The following is a 19,093-nucleotide window of genomic DNA, read 5'->3' as shown; positions in this document are numbered from 1 at the left end:
AATAAGACATATGGTACTGCCCATTAAGCACAATCCCCCTCACCACCAATTCTTTTCCAAGTCATGGTGAGCCACTACACTGCATACACTTTGACTTCCTTGTCACTCCCACAGCTGAACTGTTTCTTTCTTTCCCATTTCCAATAATTCCTGGTTCTCCATCAGCCTTAAATGCCATGTAAACATCATGAAATGGGGCCCCAAATAGTTTACCCAGAATTCCTCTGTCAGCACCTCTCTCAGCCTGGCACACATGATTAGTGTGACCTCACCCTCCATGAGGTGAAGCTGGGCTAGGTCTCATGTCAAAAACACTTAGTTTCAGCTGTTAGTCAGGGGCTAATTAGCACATGGATCCTTCGCAGGAGGTAACTGGAGTACACACACACTGAGCAGTGCTGAGCTGCGAGGTCACCATGGCTTGAAATGCTGTTGGGCTGATCCCCCAGAGTCAATGAACTGTGGGGTAAATAGCAAGCCTTTGGATTTGGACTAATATCATGCATAGTTTGTATTTTCTCTAAACTCTCTCACTCGGGAGTGCACGTGTGTAGGTTTACGGTGTGTAGGTGTACAGTATGCATTTACTGTAACAGGGATGATCACAGTGTAAATGTAGATGTGTGTTTTGGACTGTCAAATGAACTATGTTGGTCATGAGACAGGTGTGTGTGTGCATATGTGCACTTTTCTTTTTTTTGCAAAAAAATGTTTGTACTCTAAGTAGGTGCCAGTTCTGCTCAAAAGTGTGTTTATGGAATACCTGTGCTAAAACTTGCGGCAGTTTAAAAAAAAGTCATATGCATCAAATTCTGGGATGCATTAAATGTATGAGTACTATATGCAAATTACTACAGCTACATTTATTTTAAGGTCAGTTTTTTAAAATTTGTTCCTCACTTCCATGTGCTCAGGGAGAGCAGAGTCTGACAGTAAGAAAAGGGGCTGCCAGGGGAAAAAGTTGGGGAGAAGCAGCAAACAAAAGGGCTACCTACCCCCCAGATTTAAATTTTCCCTGCTGTAGCAGTGGGAAGAGGACAAATTCAAGGCAAGCCTCCAATCATTAGATTCTATACCTAAAAATTATAACAAGTGTATACATTTTCAATATACAGAATCCAATTACTGAGAGGTTGGCTAATAATCAGGGGCATCTTTTATTTGAGTAAATATGGTATATCATTTTTGAGTTGTGGGAACCAAAACTGGGCGAAGTATTCAAGGTGTGGATGCACCATGGATTTATAAAATGGCATTACATTACTTTCTGTTTTGTTTACAATTCTCTTCTGGATAAATCCTAACATTTTGCTTGCCTTATTGATGGCTGTTGAGCACTAAGCTGATGTTTTTAGCAAACTGTCCACAATGACTCCAAAATCTCTTTCCTGTGTGGCAACAACTAATATAGAACCCATTATAATGTAGGTATAGTTTGGATTATTTTTGCCTATGGGCATTAGTTTACCCTTATCTATACTTAATTTCATCTGCCCTTCAGTTGCCCATTTGGTCAATAGTGCCAGATCCCCATGTAGTTCCTCACAACCTGCCTTGGTCTTTACCAGTATGAATCTACAACTTAGATCAAAAACATTGTATTACAGTGCCAAGACACCTGCTATTCTGACTCTCCAATAATATACCATTGGCCTCTTTCAACATACAGGTAAAAATACTTTCAGATTTAAAAACTGTGTTTAATTAAGCCCATGCTATCTAGTAATCTGAAGTCAAAGAGAGTAGACTGTTGCACCTAAAAGACCTTAAATTTTTACAACCTCGACTTTCACATTACAAAAAAGCAAGGCGAGTACTGACTTTCAGCTGAAAATGTGCTTCCAGTGCTTGATAGCTCAAAGTAACCTGAAACTGATTTGAAGTGGTGTGTTAGTGTCTCTGTTCAAATCAGTATTGCCAATGTTGTTTCTGTCATTAATGCTTAGAAATGGGAAGCCTACAAGACCCAAGATCTTGGGATGTGTCTAGCTAGTAATAAAGTTGGGGTTAAAATGGAAATAGCTATAGATTCACTGCTCAGTTGTGTAAGCTTCTGTGTAGAAAAAGTTTTTACACATGGATCATTTGGTTTAATCTGTTTCATATAGATTTAAACTAATCCACAGTAAGATGCTTGTACAATCAACATACAAATAGTTGTGCGACTACTCTTTTATCAATTAAACTAAACATTTAAAATCACGCATTACAATTTGCAGCGTGTAGAAAAGACAATACTGTTGCCCAAAATTACTTTTTTTCTCATTCTATCCAGGAAGCGGAAATTCCTCCTACCAAATAAACCTTTTAGTTTATTGGGCAGGATATTCAGTTTTATAGGCACCAGCATGTGTATTTTGATTCACATGGTTAACATGGTTTTAATTAAGGTTTGTAAAGCTGTTCTAAAGATGAAAAGCACTACTGAGTCTAAGTAAATACGTGATTTACCTTGGTCCCCTTTTCTAATGAAGCTATTCTTTATCAATTATGCTCTGAAGGCTAGGATTTGCATCCTTCTATACTACCTTTCTTCTGAGGAAGCCAATGAGCTTACAAATATTAGTTACGCTTCAAAAACACTTTTGTGAAGAAAAGAAATCTGTGTACAATTGTTGCACACAATGACTGTGCCAGGAATCTGAGTTTTGCGATCAGGATAGTTTATGGGGCTTGTGACAGACTTTGGAAAATTAATATTAGAAGAATAATTGTTTTGGATCTATGCAAAATGTACTTTCAATTAAGACAACAGCCAAAATAAAGGGAAAATATAATGAATGATTAGGCAGAAACAGTTCCAAAAGGGTTTGACTCAGACCTATCAGGTTTAAGAAATGGAAAAGGTCATGGATGTACTCCTAATTCATAATTTCTAAATATATTATATATTGTGATTGTGAACCCTGGTCTAGGCTAGCCATGGCTAGAAACAGGACAGTCAAGGAAGTTGCAAGTCTCCTTTGCTCCCATTCAACAGACACACTGACAGCAAAGCAGAGAAATCACAGAAATAACCACTTCTTACACTCTAGATGTTCAAGCAAACAAGCAAAGCATAGAGACTAGGGCTGCACGAAGCTTCGGTCCCTGATTTGATTCAGTGGAGATTCAGCCCGATTTGGTGGCTGAATCTCTGAATCCGAATCAAATCAGAGGACCCTTTAATCTCTCCGAATCAAACTGGAACCCTCCAAATCGATTTGGAGAGGTTCAGAAAGATATGGAGATCCGGGCATAGAGACAGCTTTAAATGTTTTTTCTGCATACCTCTAGGTAGCAGGAGTTTGTGAATGCTGCAATGCTGGGGCGCACTGAGCATCCCACAGGAGTGCAGGGGGCTCCCCAGCACGCTTGGCAGCAGACCTGGAAGTAGACAAGAAGCACTTCTGGTCCACCTCCGAGTCCGCTGGGAAGCACATTGGGCCCCCTCCCCCCCCCCCGCGCTTCCCCAGCTCAGCAACTAGTGCCTTCTAGGTTGTGGGGGTGCAGGGGGCCCTCCAGTACATTCCCTGGCAGACCCGGAAGCAGACCAGAAGTTACTTCTGGTCCATTTCCGGGTTCACCACCAAGCACATGGAGGGCCTTCCCACACTCCTGTGGGATGCTGCATACACCCAGCATCACAGCAATCATGAGCCGTACCTGCTACCTCAAGTTATGTAGAAAAAAAACTTTTAAAGCTGTGTCTATGTCTGAATCGCTGATTCTCCAAATCAGCATCGTATCTTCATATTCGGATTCAGCTGAATTGAAATCAGGGAGTGATCTGAATCAACGAATCAAATCACTGTCCCTGATTCGGGCCGAATCCAAATTGAATAGGGCCCACTTTGCACACCCCCAATACAGGTTTGCTATGCCACTGGACTACATAATAATCTACTTACTAACTCTTCACTGAGGTAACCGTTACAACACTTAGTATTGCCTTAGATAAAACAATGCCTAATTGTGATATACTCATAAACACCAGCAGAAGAAAGAAAATTAAAAGGGACAGATTTTTATTAACAGTTGAATTGCAGTGTAAATAGAGATTCTGGGTCATGACAGAATTTTGATACTGACAGATATGAATGCAAAAGTAGAAAGTGAACATGGTAAATGAGTAAATAGTTCTGGATCCTACAGCATCAGGTTGGCAAAAGACAACAGTCAAAACTTTCTGTGAACTACAGTCTGATTACTAGCAATATTTGGTTCTCACATAAAGACATGGCACAAGATTACATGGAATTCAAGAGATGGTGAAATCAAAAACCAGACTGACCACATTATCAAGGCCTAGACAGTTACTGTTGGATGTAAGAATCTGTAAGAGTGAGAAGTGTAGCACTGATTGTGAACTACTATGGGAAAACTAAAGTCTAAGAAAAAGATGGGAGTAACCACAGCAAAATTGGATTTGGATAAACTAAAGGACGGCTCAGAGGGAGGCGCACACGGTAGTTTTGGGATCGAGTTTCAAGCCATGTAATTTTGATGATGAACAAATATCACTACAGAGCACATTAGAAATATTCCAGGAAATGAAGAGGAAGTTGGAAAACAAATAAGGAACAGCTGGACTAGCAATTAAAGAAGAACCTTAGAGGAAAAGTGTAGAGAAACTAAGACTGCTGGGGAAGAAGTCAAAGCATTATGCAGAAAAGTCAAGATACCACAAAGATTGGAAAAGCAAGCATTTGGAAAGAAGAGGCTCAAAAAGGAGGCATGAAAAAAACTGAACAAAAATGTTAGTTGCACAGAAATAGGAACAGGCCAATTATACAGTAGAAAGATTGCTAGGGAAATGAAAAAAAATTCTAACAGGTGCTGAAAGTATGAAGGAAGCATTTAGACAAACAGCTAAATCCTGCAGTTCTAGAATGCTTGTGTCTAGATGATGAAGTACTGTATCTGTCCGAATCCAAGACAACTCCAAATGTAAGACAACACCCACCTAGTAGATTCTATACATTGAAGATTATAAATTTATTATAATTTTCCATATATAAAAACTAATTAGTGGCAGATCATATTAAATTTGTCCCACCCCTCGCTGCTGTAGGGGAAAAAGCAGTGGCAAGGGGTAAGGGGTCAGACCCCTGCCCATTGTCCTCCCATGCCATTGCTGGGATAGGCTTCACCTGTCCCCCAAAGGTAAGCGTGTGTTTTCTACTAGGTTGGTGGATCTCCTCCGGCGGGCTTTAAACTAGGCTCGTCGGGGGGAGGGGAGTACGAGGGCAGGGGAAGCTGTGGACCACCAAACCATGTGGCACCCACAAGGACAGCCCAGCCTGAAGAAGGAGAACATTGGAAACCTGAAAGCCATGGGGAGACCAGCACTACAGAACAGGTAAGAAACAAGAAGGTAAGAAACAATGGGCCCCTTGGGACTCGGAGCGGGGGGGCAGCAAAGGCACCAGTCGCAGGGCTCAAGTGCCTATATACTAATGCTAGGAGCATGGGGAACAAGCAGGATGAATTAGCGCTCCTGCTTGCACTAAACACCTATGACTTAGTGGGGCTAACAGAGACCTGGTGGGATTCATCCCATGACTGGGCGGTACATATTGAGGGCTATATATTGTATAGAAAGGACAGGTCGGGGAAGAAAGGGGGGGTTGCACTTTATGTCAGTGAGCAATATACATCAACCCTCATCAAGACAGAATCCAAGGCTGAGGAAGTAGAAGGATTGTGGGTTAGGCTACATGGGGGCAAGGAGAAAGGGATTTGGTGGTAGGGGTCTGCTACAGACCCCCACACCAAGGGGAAGAAATAGATGCGGGGCTCCTGAGGCAACTCTCGGAGACCATAAAAGCTAAAGAGGCGGTAGTCATGGGGGACCTAAACTACCCGGACATCTGCTGGGAGACGCAGACAGCAAGGTCCCATCGCTCACGCAGGTTTCTAACCTGTATACAGGACCTCCACCTGACACAGGAGGTGCATGGTCCCACTAGGGGGAATGCCATACTGGATCTGGTATTGGCAACAGGGGATGACATGATAGGGGACCTCCAGATCGGTAGCCATTTGGGAGACAGTGATCACCTAATAATAGAATTCAACCTAAGACGTCGAGTGGGTAAGGTAACTAGTAGGGTGAAAGTGCTAGACTTTAGGAAAGCTGATCTCAATGCACTCAGGCGATTAGTCAAAGAAGCACTGCAGAGTAGGAGTTTTGAAGGGATGGGAGCCCAAGAAGGGTGGCTGTGCCTAAAGGAAACGATCCTTTGGACACAAAGCAAGACAATCCCCGAGCGAGGCAAAAAAGGGAAAGGGGCCAGGAGGCTTCCATGGCTGACCAGAGAAATCCAGGGCAGCCTAAGGGCCAAAAGGGGAGCACATAAAAAGTGGAAACAAGGTGAGATCACTAAAGATGAATATACCTCCTCTGCTCGTGCTTGTAGGGAGGCAGTTAGGCGGGCCAAAGCTACCATGGAGCTGAGGATGGCAACCCAAGTAAAAGACAACAAGAAATTGTTTTTTAGATATATTGGGAGTAAAAGGAAAGCCCAGGGAGGAATAGGACCCCTGCTAAATGGGCAGAAACAATTGGTGACAGACAGGGGGGACAAGGCTGAACTCCTCAACGAGTTCTTTGCCTCAGTGTTCCTAAGCGAGGGGCACGACAAGTCTCTCACTGGGGTTGTAGAGAGGCAGCAGCAAGGCGCCAGACTTCCATACGTAGATCCTGAGGTGGTGCAGAGTCATTTGGATGAACTGGATGCCTTTAAGTCGGCAGGCCCGGATGGGCTCCATCCGAGGGTGCTGAAGGCACTGGCCGACATCATTGTAGAGCCACTGGCGGGAATATTTGAAAGCTCATGGCGCACGGGCCAAGTCCCGGAGGACTGGAAAAGGGCTAACGTGGTCCCCATTTTCAAAAAGGGGAGGAAGGAGGACCCGGGCAACTATAGGCCGGTCAGTCTCACCTCCATCCTTGGTAAAGTCTTTGAAAAAATTATCAAGGCTCACATTTGTGAGAGCCCGGAAGGTCAAATTATGCTGAGGGGAAACCAGCACGGGTTTGTGGCGGGCAGATCGTGCCTGACCAATCTAGTCTCTTTCTATGACCAGGTTACGAAACGCCTGGACACAGGAGGAGGGGTGGATGTCGTATACTTAGACTTCAGGAAGGCCTTCGATACAGTATCCCACCCCATACTGGTGAACAAGCTAAGAGGCTGTGACGTGGATGACTACACAGTCCGGTGGGTGGCGAATTGGCTGGAGGGTCGTATCCAAAGAGTTGTGGTGGATGGGTCGGTCTCGACCTGGAAGGGTGTGGGCAGTGGGGTCCCGCAGGGCTTGGTCCTTGGACTGATACTCTTTAATGTCTTCATCAGTGACTTGGACGAGGGAGTGAAATGTACTCTGTCCAAGTTTGCAGATGACACAAAGCTATGGGGAGAAGTGGACACGCTGGAGGGCAGGGAACAGCTGCAGGCAGACCTGGATAGGTTGGACAAGTGGGCAGAAAACAACAGGATGCAGTTCAACAAGGAGAAATGCAAAGTGCTGCACCTAGGGAGGAAGAATGTCCAGCACACCTACAGCCTAGGGAATGACCTGTTGGGTGGCACAGAGGTGGAAAGGGATCTTGGAGTCCTAGTGGACTCCAAGATGAACATGAGTCGGCAGCGTGACGAAGCCATCAGAAAAGCCAATGGCACTTTATCGTGCATTAGCAGATGCATGACGAATAGGTCCAAGGAGGTAATACTTCCCCTCTATCGGGCGCTGGTCAGACCGCAGTTGGAGTACTGCGTGCAATTCTGGGTGCCACACTTCAAGAAGGATACGGATAACCTGGAGAGGGCCCAGAGAAGGGCAACTCGTATGGTCAAGGGCCTGCAGACCAAGCCCTACGAGGAGAGACTAGAGAAACTGGATCTTTTCAGCCTCCGCAAGAGAAGGTTGAGAGGCGACCTTGTGGCTGCCTATAAGTTCATCATGGGGGCACAGAAGGGAATTGGTGAGTATTTATTCACCAAGGCGCCCCCGGGGGTTACAAGAAATAATGGCCACAAGCTAGCAGAGAGCAGATTTAGATTGGACATTAGGAAGAACTTCTTCACAGTTCGAGTGGCCAAGGTCTGGAACGGGCTCCCAAGGGAGGTGGTGCTCTCCCCTACCCTGGGGGTCTTCAAGAGGAGGTTAGATGAGTATCTAGCTGGGGTCATCTAGACCCAGCACTCTTTCCTGTTTATGCAGGGGGTCGGACTCGATGATCTATTGAGGTCCCTTCCGACCCTAACATCTATGCCTGTACCTGCCTGCCTGCCCTGCAGCTTATTCCCCCCCCACCACACTCGCTTACCTTCTGCTGCAGCTATGCTCCTCCAGGGCAGTCAGCAGCAACCCTGGCCCAGCCCAGCTTTACCAGGGAGAAGTGGCAGCAGCTCCTGGATGGGCCAGGTTGGGGCTGGAGGGATCAGAGCCAGAGCAGAAGGTAAAGGGGAAGGAGGCATCTGGGGGGGGGAAGAATGGGGGAGGGAGCATGGTATGGGGGAGGGGGGTAGGGAGCTATCTGGGGGCAGGGAGGCAGACAGGCACAGGGGACAAGGGTTAGGGGGGCAGCTGCAGGTACAGGCCCCTGCACTCCCACCAGCCATGTGCCTCCTCCCCCAGCAAACAAGCCAATCTAGTCTGAGGCAGGTAGCAGCTCAGCTCTGGCTTTGGCCCTGACCCCAGGGCCAAACCCAGAGCTAAGCTGCCACCCGCCCAAGGCCAGTACTCGAATCCAAGATGAGGTGCACGTCTCATGCTGATTGAGGGAAAAATCCTCATCTTGGATTCAAATAAATATGGTATATGGATAAGGTAGCTTACAAGGCAGAATAGGTACCAGTACTGAAGATATAAAAAGGGCACTGAAAGTTAAAAAAAATGGGAAAACTTCAAGAACAGACCATAACACTGAGGTGTTGAAAAATGATGAGACAGGTGCCATTCAGAGCATTAGGAGCAAAAGAATAAGAAGGTATGAGAAAATGAAGGAGATACAAGAGGGCTGACTGAAGGCAAATGTTGTACTAATCTGAAAGGAAGGAGTTCCTGCTGATTTGAATAACTATTAGAGTATAAAACTTATTGTTGGTCCTGAGAAGAATCAGTGTCAACAGATTAAGGCCAGTTTTAGAGAAACAATGTGGGTAAGACTAAGCTGAATTTACATTTATCAGATAGGCACACTTTGGCAGTTAATAGGAAATACTGAGAATGGAGATTAAGAGACATTTGTTTTAAATTTACAAAGACATCAGATTTGGTTTGAAGGGAAGCTGTAACAGGGGACCCCTATCTCTGTTATTTTGATGAGAGACAGAGAAAGGGAGTTAGAGGAAGAGAGAGATCGAGAGTATGTGAAAGAGAGAAACCCGGCTAGTGACGAGGAAAGGTGTCTACTAGGAGAGGCAGAAACTGGGAAGCGTTTTTATTAGACACTAGAAGACTATGACCCAGATGCTGAGAGCTCAAGTTGCGTCATAGACCAGGGTGGCTCCTGCCCTTCTGTGAGGCTTCATCAGGCAGAGAGAGGACTTTTATTTTTTCTGTTTCTTTTGGATGTACTATATCCCGGGTGGGAAGAAGTTTTTGTTAAGGCTGTAACTGACTTTTATGTTAAGATTACTTGTTGACCGGTGTGGTTGAAAGGGGGGAGTGCGGAGGCCACAGTGGGGCATCAATGGGGTGCATCTAGGTTTAGCATCCTTCCAGGGCAGGGTTTAAGCCAGAGATGGCTGGGGGCCAAGAGGGCCAGAGGCCATAGCCTAAGGGAGGGCAAAACCAGGGTCAGGGACTCAGAAGCTGAAAAGACTGGCACTCATATGCCAGGACCCAGTAATGTGGGCCTACGCTAAGAAAGAGCCCAGCAAGAGAACGGGGCTGAAACCCCAACAAAGGCTTATAAACCTGAGGAGGCCAAACTGTGTATTAAGGCAATGGCCCTCCAGAATATAATAATAGGCCTACAAGGCATGGGCATGACTATGGGGCCTAGGAGTCACAATTTTTGCCCTTAATGCTTGACTAGGGGCTGCCTTAAAGGTGGGGCTCACCTCATAGCGTTTGGGCAGAAAAGCTCAAAGAACAGTGCACCAAATGAAGATATCAAGAAGAGTCTACCCAGTCTCTGCCATCAGCCTCCCCAATTAAAAATGCTTCAAGATCAAGTTGTGGCAGGAGAGAAATAGGAGGGAAGGTAGAGACCAGGGGTTGAAGGCAGACAAGTCCAACCACTAGGGGACCTCCAACACCAGGTAGATCGCCTGAGCATGCTACAGAAGTGTTATGGAAAATGACACAAGCCTGGTGTCCAAGGTAAGATCATTTAAATTATAACAATGATGTACAAATGGCTCCTGCAATGTTGTATGAATTGGTAGAAAAATTAAGGAACTCGTTCAAGTCAGTTTGGTCTGACAGCAAGACAGAGAGTTACTTTCACCTTTCACTGTTTTCCTAAGCAGGACCTTAGGAACGTTGAATAAGAAAGAATATAAGTGGACAATCTAGAGTAGGGGTGGGCAATTATTTTGGCTGGAGGGCTACTTAATGAGTTTTGGTGAGCTGTCGAGGGCTGTAACGGTAGCCCTGTACCATGGCAGGTGCCCCACCCTGTGGTTGCCACCTTGGGATCAGAAGGCCCACCCCCTAACCCCTGACCTTTGCCACCAAAAGTCCTTCCCCTTGCCCCCCGAAGTACTCCTGTTGCGAAGGGGGTTTGGCATCTTGGAACTAGAAAAAAAACAAATTATGTACTAAATATCAAACATCCACTGTAACATTTTAATTTTATCTAGAAAATATTTTTTTTTCCTGATTCATGTGCATTTGCGCTGTTTATAGAAGTGATTGCATAATAGCTCAAAAAGAAGTCTTACTCTTGTATATGGAGGGGGGAGTATGGATGGGTGGGTATGGGGTTTGTGGGAGAGGGGTGTATATGTGGGGTGTGGGGGTATGTGTGAATATGGGTGGGTAAGGGGTTTGTGGGAGGGCTGTGGGGTGTGTGGAAGGAGAGGGTGGCAATTGTGTGTGGTAGGTGTGTGTGCATAGCAGTGAGTGGGGCTCCCCCCCAGAGGCACATGGATGTGTGCATGTGTGGGGGGTGCACGTGGGAAGGGGTGGGGGGTATATGTGGGGTAGCGTGTGAGTGGGTGTAGTGTTTGTGGGGGGATGTGATTGTGTGTGAGGGAAGGTGTGGTTATGAGGTTTGTGGGGTGTGCATGGGACCTTTGCATGCACACACCACCCCCACCCCCCCCCCCCGAGCTGGTCACCCATCCCCACTCCTGCCCTGCAACAGCCTGGAGCCCACACACCCTGTGGTGCCTCTCCATCACCATCAACCGCGCACATCCCCAGTCCTGCCTGGCACCCATTCTGGACTCACCCCCATTGGAGCAGACCAGCCAAAACCTGCGGGCACAGACCCAACCCCAGGCTGCCCCACACCACCTGCCCATGGCACGTTCTGCCGCCCCTTGGGCATGCAGCAGGGCTGAGGTGGCTCCATGGCTGGACTGCCTTTCTAGGCAGCTGAGGTAATGCTGCTGGCACCAGCCCCGTGGTACTAGTGGGGACCCGTGTGCTCAGTGCCGACCCGACCTGTGCCTGCTACGGACTCACCTGTCCAGGCTGAACAGCAGCAGCAGTGGCAGCACAGGACGGAAGTTGTTGCTCAGCACAGGGGAAAAGTGGACCCTCCCCCTCGCTGCTGCTGGGCTCTTCCTGCTGCAGCTGCCCAGAGCCTATGCCTAGGCTGCCCTGCAGCTGCTCTGCGCTGTCACCCCCTATCCTGCTGGGCAGCCCACAGGTGGAGGAGACGCAGGGCAGCCCAGTGTGGGCTCCGGGTGGCTGCAGCAGGAAGAGCCCAGCAGCAGTGACGGGGAGGAGCCGCTTTTCCCCCATGCTGAGCAAGTTTCTGCCCCACACTGCCACTGATGCTCAGCCTGGGTGGGTGAGTCTGGAGCGGGCAAAGGTGGGGCAGTGCTATGTGCATGGGTCCCTGTTGGTACCACAGGGCTGGGGCCAGCAGAGTGGCAGCTAGAAGGAGCTGCTGCCTAGGAAGGCAGGCAACTGCAGAGCCACCCCAGCCCTGCTGGCTGCCCAGGGGGTGGCAGGACATGCCACCGCCAGATGGTGCTTGTGTTGGGTGGGTCTGAGGGACCTGCTGGGGGCCGGACAAAGCCCATCCTGAGGTCAGATTCAGCCCATGGGCTGTATTTTGCCCACCCCCAATCTAGAGTTGAGCTCCTTAGTTTATATAGGTGACACTACACAATCAGCAAACATCTGAATTATTCCTCTTTGGACAGGGTAGCATCTAAAATCTAAAAATAAATGAGTAACCAAATAAAGAAATAATGATGATAACCTTTATTATTTTGTAATTTGGCATGGCTGATGTTAACAAGTTAGTTCAACTGGCTACAGAATGACCACTGACTAGACAGCTGGACACTGTATGAAAAGGCATAGTAAAGTTTAGCTTAATGGAGCCTTGGAAGAAGTGAATTGTAACTCTGGATGTGGTACTACTTCTCCATATCTGCAAAGATGCTCTAGGATGAAAGAAACAATGTGCTAAGGAAGTTTAATGATAATTTTTCTTTACTCCATCCTCATAGAAGTCACACAAAAAGTAGGGCTAGAAGGGACCTCCCTCCAGTGGTCATTTAGCCCAACCCCCTTACCAAAGGCATCCCTATCCAAACCATCCCATACAACCATAATCTAAACTCTGCATAAGGGTAACATCAACCTTGATGCAACACAGACCTAATGCTTTAACCTGGAACCCCATGTTGCAGAGGTGTACTGTACAGAACAGTATTTTTAAAATATGTGCATGATTAGAGTTAAAAACCAAACTAGTTTTATAAAACAAAAATCTCATTAAAATTTTCACAATCTATTGCAATTATAATGTATAATATACTCGAAGCACCCCCAAGGTATTACAAACTGAATAGTGAAAGCAGAGAAAATAAAAACCTCTAAATCTCTAATACCAACACTTCAAGTTACCTTAAACATCTTTTAGTAGGCAGTTTAATGAGAAAAAAGAAGGAAACCTGATGTTTGATAAGAGCAAAGGAAACAAATTTTGCCAGCATATTAGAACTGTAACTCATTTAAACTTATTTAATATTCATGCTTGCAAAACTGTATTTGAAATAGGAATTTTTAGGTAATATACTTAGAGACCAATACCTTTTAAAAACATGGATTACTTTCAATTAGCAACTGACATGTACCCTCTTGACTTGATTCTAAGACATTTAACATAGAGGGAAAAGCCCCTCATCTTAAGAGTCAAACAGAAGGGTGTTGGGTGGCGGGTGGGGAAGAGGCAGCACCTGCAGCTCTGGCTCCAGGCCCTACCCAGGGATGGGGCTTTAGCTACTGCAGGCCCCCCTCTCCCAGCCCCTCTGCACTCCACCATCTCCCTGCAGCCTCTTTCTTCCATTTCCCCCCTACACAGCCTCTACTGCTGTGCCTGCCCCTCTCCCTCCTCCATTTACCCATGCTCCACACCAGCAGGCTCCGTCCACTGTGCAGCCTGGGGCACTGAGCATGGCCCCAACCCGACCTCATCGCAGTGGCATGCAGCCCTGCAATATTGTTACAGAAGCTGGGCTGGGGCCGTGCTCAGTGCCCAGGCTACAACAAAGATGGAGCCTGCTAGTGCAGAGCAAGGGAAAGGGGAGGTGGAAAGTTGAGAGCAGAGGCTGGGGGAAAGAGGGGAAAGCACAGGTTGTGGGAGGAAGGGAATGGGGGAAAGCAGAGGCTGAGGCCAGAGGGAAGTGGGGTAGCAGATGCTGGGAGGGAGGGGTAAGAGGGGGAGCAGAGGAAGAAAAGGAGGCTGCAGGAGGGAGGCAGGCAGGGAGCAGAGGTAGCACGGGGGCAGGCACAAGCGGGGGACAAGCTGGCTGACCTTCCTATACTACCTGCCTCCGTGCAACAGTAGGGGAATGAATTAAAAACAGCCCCCCAGCAATTAGATTCTATACATGGAAAATTATAAAACATTTATAAATCTGTTAAGTATAGACTCTGATTACTGGGAAATCATCTTCATACAAAATCATCTTACATTTGAGTAAATACAGTAATTGATGAGCATGCAAAATTAAGTTTCTTCCCTTTGTTTTAAATTTAGCTCTGTGGATGATTCTTTCTCCAAGAGCAGTATTAGAACTAAAGTATTGGGATTCTATACAAAAATACAATATTCAAAGGGGAAAATTTTGAAAAGCGCCTATACAACTCTCAACACCAGTCACACTGACTTTCAGTGACACTCAGGATTCTAACTACTTAAAGGCCAGGTATAACTTGGTTAGCTAGAGAAGGGGTTTTCAACCTTTTTTAACAAATGAACCCCCGGAGGCAAGACACGGAGCAGGGGGGGAGGAGGGAGGCACGGCCAGAGCCTGTCAAGCCCACAAAAGGGCACCACTATCCTTGCTCCACCCCACCCCTGCTCCTGGGAGGTGGTGGCATGGAGTTGTGGGTGGTGGTACTTTGTCATTGCTTGCGCATACCCCCTAGGGCCTTCCCAAGTCCCTCAGGGGTATGTGCAGACCCAGTTGACAACCCCTGAGCTATACGCCTAAGACCTATATGGAGTTTAGACAATTAAGTTGCAGGAAGTTTTTCAGATAACTCTACTTCAGTCACCCCAAAACTCAGGCCATGGACAGACATTGCATCTGTAGCGCTACAAATGCCCCTGAAGTCCTACAAAAGTTAAGGAGACAAGTGTGAACACTCCTTGTAGCCCTACAACAATGGCCCAAGTGCTACAGAAATATTCCTGGATGAAACAGGAACTTCCCTGTAGTATCGCATTTAATGTGTTCTAGTAAGCCACAGCACTTATGGGGGGAGGGAGGTCTCTCACTCCCCCAGTACTTCACTCTCCACCACATCCTACAAGGGGGAGGAAGGAAAGTCAGGATAGAGCCCCAAGGAAGTACAACCTGCTCACACCCCTCCAGGGCCAGGCTGTCAGTGTATATGGGGATCGGGACTAAGCTGTCAGCTTAACCTAAGGTGGCAACCTAGGCCTGGCAGTGGGGAACAGAGCAGAGTTGCAGGGCCAGGCAACCCCTCCAACCTTGTGATGGGAGAGTACACTCCCACCCTGAGAAAAGTACATTCTTTACTCTCCATGTCTGTCTGTGCCTGGTACTGCTGTTTTTGAATGTTTCAAAATGCTTCAATATGTCCATGGTCACAGTAGGCACCTAAAGAAATAAAATTCCTTAGGTGCCTAACCTTGAGCTTCTGTGCATGCTCAGAAATGATCCAGTGTGTGTGCCCAGCCATCTAGCTTTGGGCTTAGCTGTGCTGTGACTCAGAATAGAAAGGAGTTAGTATCTTCTAGTGTCACCAGAAGTCCCCACAGATTCAGTCCATTAGATATCCTCAGAGCATGCTTAACTGCCACAGACAATACTGAGTTTAATAATAAATGAAGCATTTTCACTCAAATGCAGCTGGAGGACACAGAAAAAAAAAAAATGTTGCCCACCCTCTGGATTATAGGCTAATGGCTAAATCACTCACTCAAATGTGGCTTTGAATCCATGTTTCAAATTTCCCACTTTTAAAACTCTCCCCTTGCAAGTCTGTCACAATACTTGCATGTTACTTCGTTCATATCACATCACTCTGCATCTCTCTCCACCCATTTTACCATTTTTCAGTATGAAAAAACTTTATCAGCTTCTCTAGACACCCTTAAAACACCTCATTTATCTAGTTTATCCTTTGTTAGTATGTTTATGTGAGGGGTGAGTGCTTCTTTGTCACCACCATATAAATGCTATTCTTATCTTTAACTGAATTTATTGTTTGCTGACATTGTTGAGATGACAGGAGAATTGAGGAGCAACCTTAAAAGAGGCAGTTATACCTGGCAGCACAAGTAACAGAAACACCAAAACATACAAGAGAATAAGAAAAAAAAGAGAACAAAAGAGCACAGACCAATATAAGCACCATTCTGCTAAATTCAAAGATATAAAATTTATCCAAAAATGAAAAGAATGAATACAAAATCCCTGCTGAAACAGGCATAATATCTTGGTTCCACATCAAGAGACTAGTACTGGAATTGAGAGGTCTAACAATGCTTCTAATACTCCCCCCTTGTTTCTTCTTACACACAAAAGCACAGCTCCTGAATAAAATGACTTCCAGTAGTGGGGTCAACTCACTGCTTAAAATATGATTCTATGAAAAAAGATGTATTCCTGGCATATATGGATATTTTTAGAGGTAGTGTTAATTTATGGCACACTTTCAACAGTGTCTTACTGTAATGTGGTATTATACACCATGTTTTGCTGATAAATAGGTCTTGGAGTAAATCCAAGTTTCTTATTAGTAAACCTTATTGAAGCTATGCTGGTTCTACTTAGCACTCAGTTAAGAGACTGTTAAAGCCATCTGTTCTCATATACTATAATTATTTAAGATGATATAATTAACAAACATTTAATAATTTCACATCATTTCAAATGTTTACATATCTAGACATCGTGCTTTATGTTGTTCTTAGCCAACTACTGTACAGACAGACTGTCTCAGATTCAGCAGATGTTAAAAATCAGAAACACCAGGCACTTAAAAACCAACTCCTTCCAAGAATATTTCTTAGTATCTATCTTTAAGAAAAAGCAAAGACAAGGCTTATCAAGCACAAATTTTTAGACTTACTTTTACTTTACTTTAGCATATCTACAAGCTAAATTAATAAATATATGAATGCTAATATTTTTCATTCAATTTAACTGTTTGGGGAGGGCACTTATTCGTATTTTAGCAATAAACATTCAATAGGAACTTGTATTAAACAACTTGGCCCAAAACTAATTTTTGTAAAAAAGAAACTAAACCGAACTATATGATAAACAGAAAGCATTTTTTCACAAATAAATACTCCTTGTTAATGTTTGGAATGCTAATACTGCAATTCTACTGATAGTAAGAAAGAAATTAAGCAGAAACCTAACTACAAAGAGAAGTGGAAATGACTAGTTTATTACATTTCAAAACATGAAAACAAACAGTATAAAGGATCAAAATCATTTTAAAAAATCCCTATTTTAATATTAGCTGTCTGAAAACCAGTTATGGAATCAGTTTTCAACCCCCCCCCCCAAAAAAAACCCCCCCACTCCATAACACCCCCCCAAGCCCCACCCCCATCTCCTTAAGCAAACAGAAAATGTCAAAGCTTTTAAATATGTACCAAATCAGATGCTACCCAGTACCATAACAAGTTTATTCTAGGACAAAGAGATGTTTACACAGAAAGTTATAACCAGAAATTATGTTGCTCTATTATTAATCTAGTAGATCATGCCCTCTAGTGGAAACACAAAAACCTTGAGTACACCTATTTATCATAATATAAACATTTAACTGAACAAAAGTTGTCTAAATGTCTTAAAAACTGGCCACAACACCCATTTCTTAATCTATTCTTTTGTTCATCTCAGCAGTTAAAAATACCAGTATTGTTTTCTTTTGCCATATAAACTGTACAGCTGGTCTTTTCCTTCCAAACTTCAACTCTTTTATAAAAATACGGAACCTATATTTATTTCTCAAACCTATATTTCCCTGTTCTTAATTATTTTCTTCCTATTAACCTCCAAATTTTAGAATCTTGGTTTAAGTTATAAATAACTTAGATTTAGCAGCGAACCGTATTTCCCTAAAAGGTATAAAGCCTGAGCATAGTTCAAAGTAACCTTTCAATTAAAACCATTTTGGTACATTATGAGATTTATAATTTTCCACCCTTGGTACATAGTTAAAAGTAGTTTAATATTTTTAAAATTACCTTAACAAAATCTCTATCAGTTTTCTCTTTCCATTCTTCTCCAAATACAGCAGAAAATGATCCTAAAGCTTTAAGCATAAAAAGTAACATTCAGTAAAAAAAAAAAAAAAGTGTACTTTTCCATTTGATTGTCTAGTAATCCATAATCCAAATAAAATCCAATATTATAGACAATTCAAGATGTTTATTTTTGCCTAGTGTACCTGTACAGTAAATTGTAGCAAGCCACCCTAATTTCAATTTCTGTATATTCAACCCACTAATTAGAAGTATTACAGCCTAATTTGAGGTAAATAATTGAAAAGCCTTGAAGAGCCATGACATACTTTTCTGAAGTTTTTTTTCAAAAGTATGAAGTGACTGTTTAGTTTTAAGTCTTATGCACAGGATAAAGTAAAAAATATTCCTAGTTTAGATTGGAACTATAAATTAGGGAAAAAAACCTGTAGTGGAGTTTAACAACAACAACAAAAATATGTCTGGACATCACTGCCACTTAAAAGAAATGTCCGCATTTTACCAGAATCTTTTTGGTAAATCTTGGCTCCTCTGGTAAAGCCAATGCTACAGACTTTCTAGTCTATTGCTTCATGAAAGCAGCAAAGACCACATACAGTTCACCAGATTCTAACTGACATGAAAAGAACTGTTTAAAATTATGGAAATAAATAACTAATTAGCATCATATGAAGTAATATTAAAATAGAACCTTCTTCTTAATTTTTGATGTGTGAAAAATGTTACAAAATAAAGCAATACTTGGCATCTTAGGCTGCGTCCAGATGAGCACAGCCGTGCAGGAAGTGGCACTGCAAACGTGTCTGCAGCGTTACATACTATACATCCAGGGGTCGATATCCAGGGGTCAAAAAAAACCAAACAAAACAAAACCCATGGGAAAAAAAAAAGAAAAAAAAACTTAGCAGCGCACGCAAGGACAGCGTGTACTGCTCAATAGCAGAGCCGGGCCACCCAGAGCCATGCTCCAGCTGCCAGCCAGGCTCCGCGTGACAGAATCACTACTGCTGCACCCTTGGAAAGCCCCTGGACCCCAGGTAAGGCTGCTGGGGTCAGCCCAATGCTGGCCCCAGCCTCCCCTACCCTACCCAGGGTAACTTGCTGTGTGCCAAAATGCGTGTGGCATGAACGTTCCCCAGGGACAAGTAGCAGCGGCACAAGGTGCACTGCTGCTACTTGTTCCCAGGGAACCAAACATCCACACTTATCTGA

At 44.6% G+C, this 19,093-nt stretch overlaps 1 protein-coding gene across 2 annotated transcripts in view; it reads right to left on the bottom strand.

The window, feature by feature from the left end:
* ARID2 (AT-rich interaction domain 2) overlaps nucleotides 1-19,093 on the bottom strand; it is a 172,916-nt gene that overhangs the window by 65,592 nt on the left and 88,231 nt on the right. For both annotated transcript variants that reach the window (XM_014601034.3, XM_014601035.3), the window contains one exon: nucleotides 17,864-17,931. In XM_014601034.3, the coding sequence (XP_014456520.1) occupies nucleotides 17,864-17,931 (68 nt within the window). The remainder of the gene's footprint in view (nucleotides 1-17,863; nucleotides 17,932-19,093) is intronic.

This window comes from Alligator mississippiensis, chromosome 4 (assembly GCF_030867095.1).
Source record: "Alligator mississippiensis isolate rAllMis1 chromosome 4, rAllMis1, whole genome shotgun sequence".
Classification (NCBI taxonomy): domain Eukaryota; kingdom Metazoa; phylum Chordata; order Crocodylia; family Alligatoridae; genus Alligator; species Alligator mississippiensis.
Note: the sequence above shows the minus strand (reverse complement) of the source record. Positions and strands in the feature narration are given on the sequence as shown.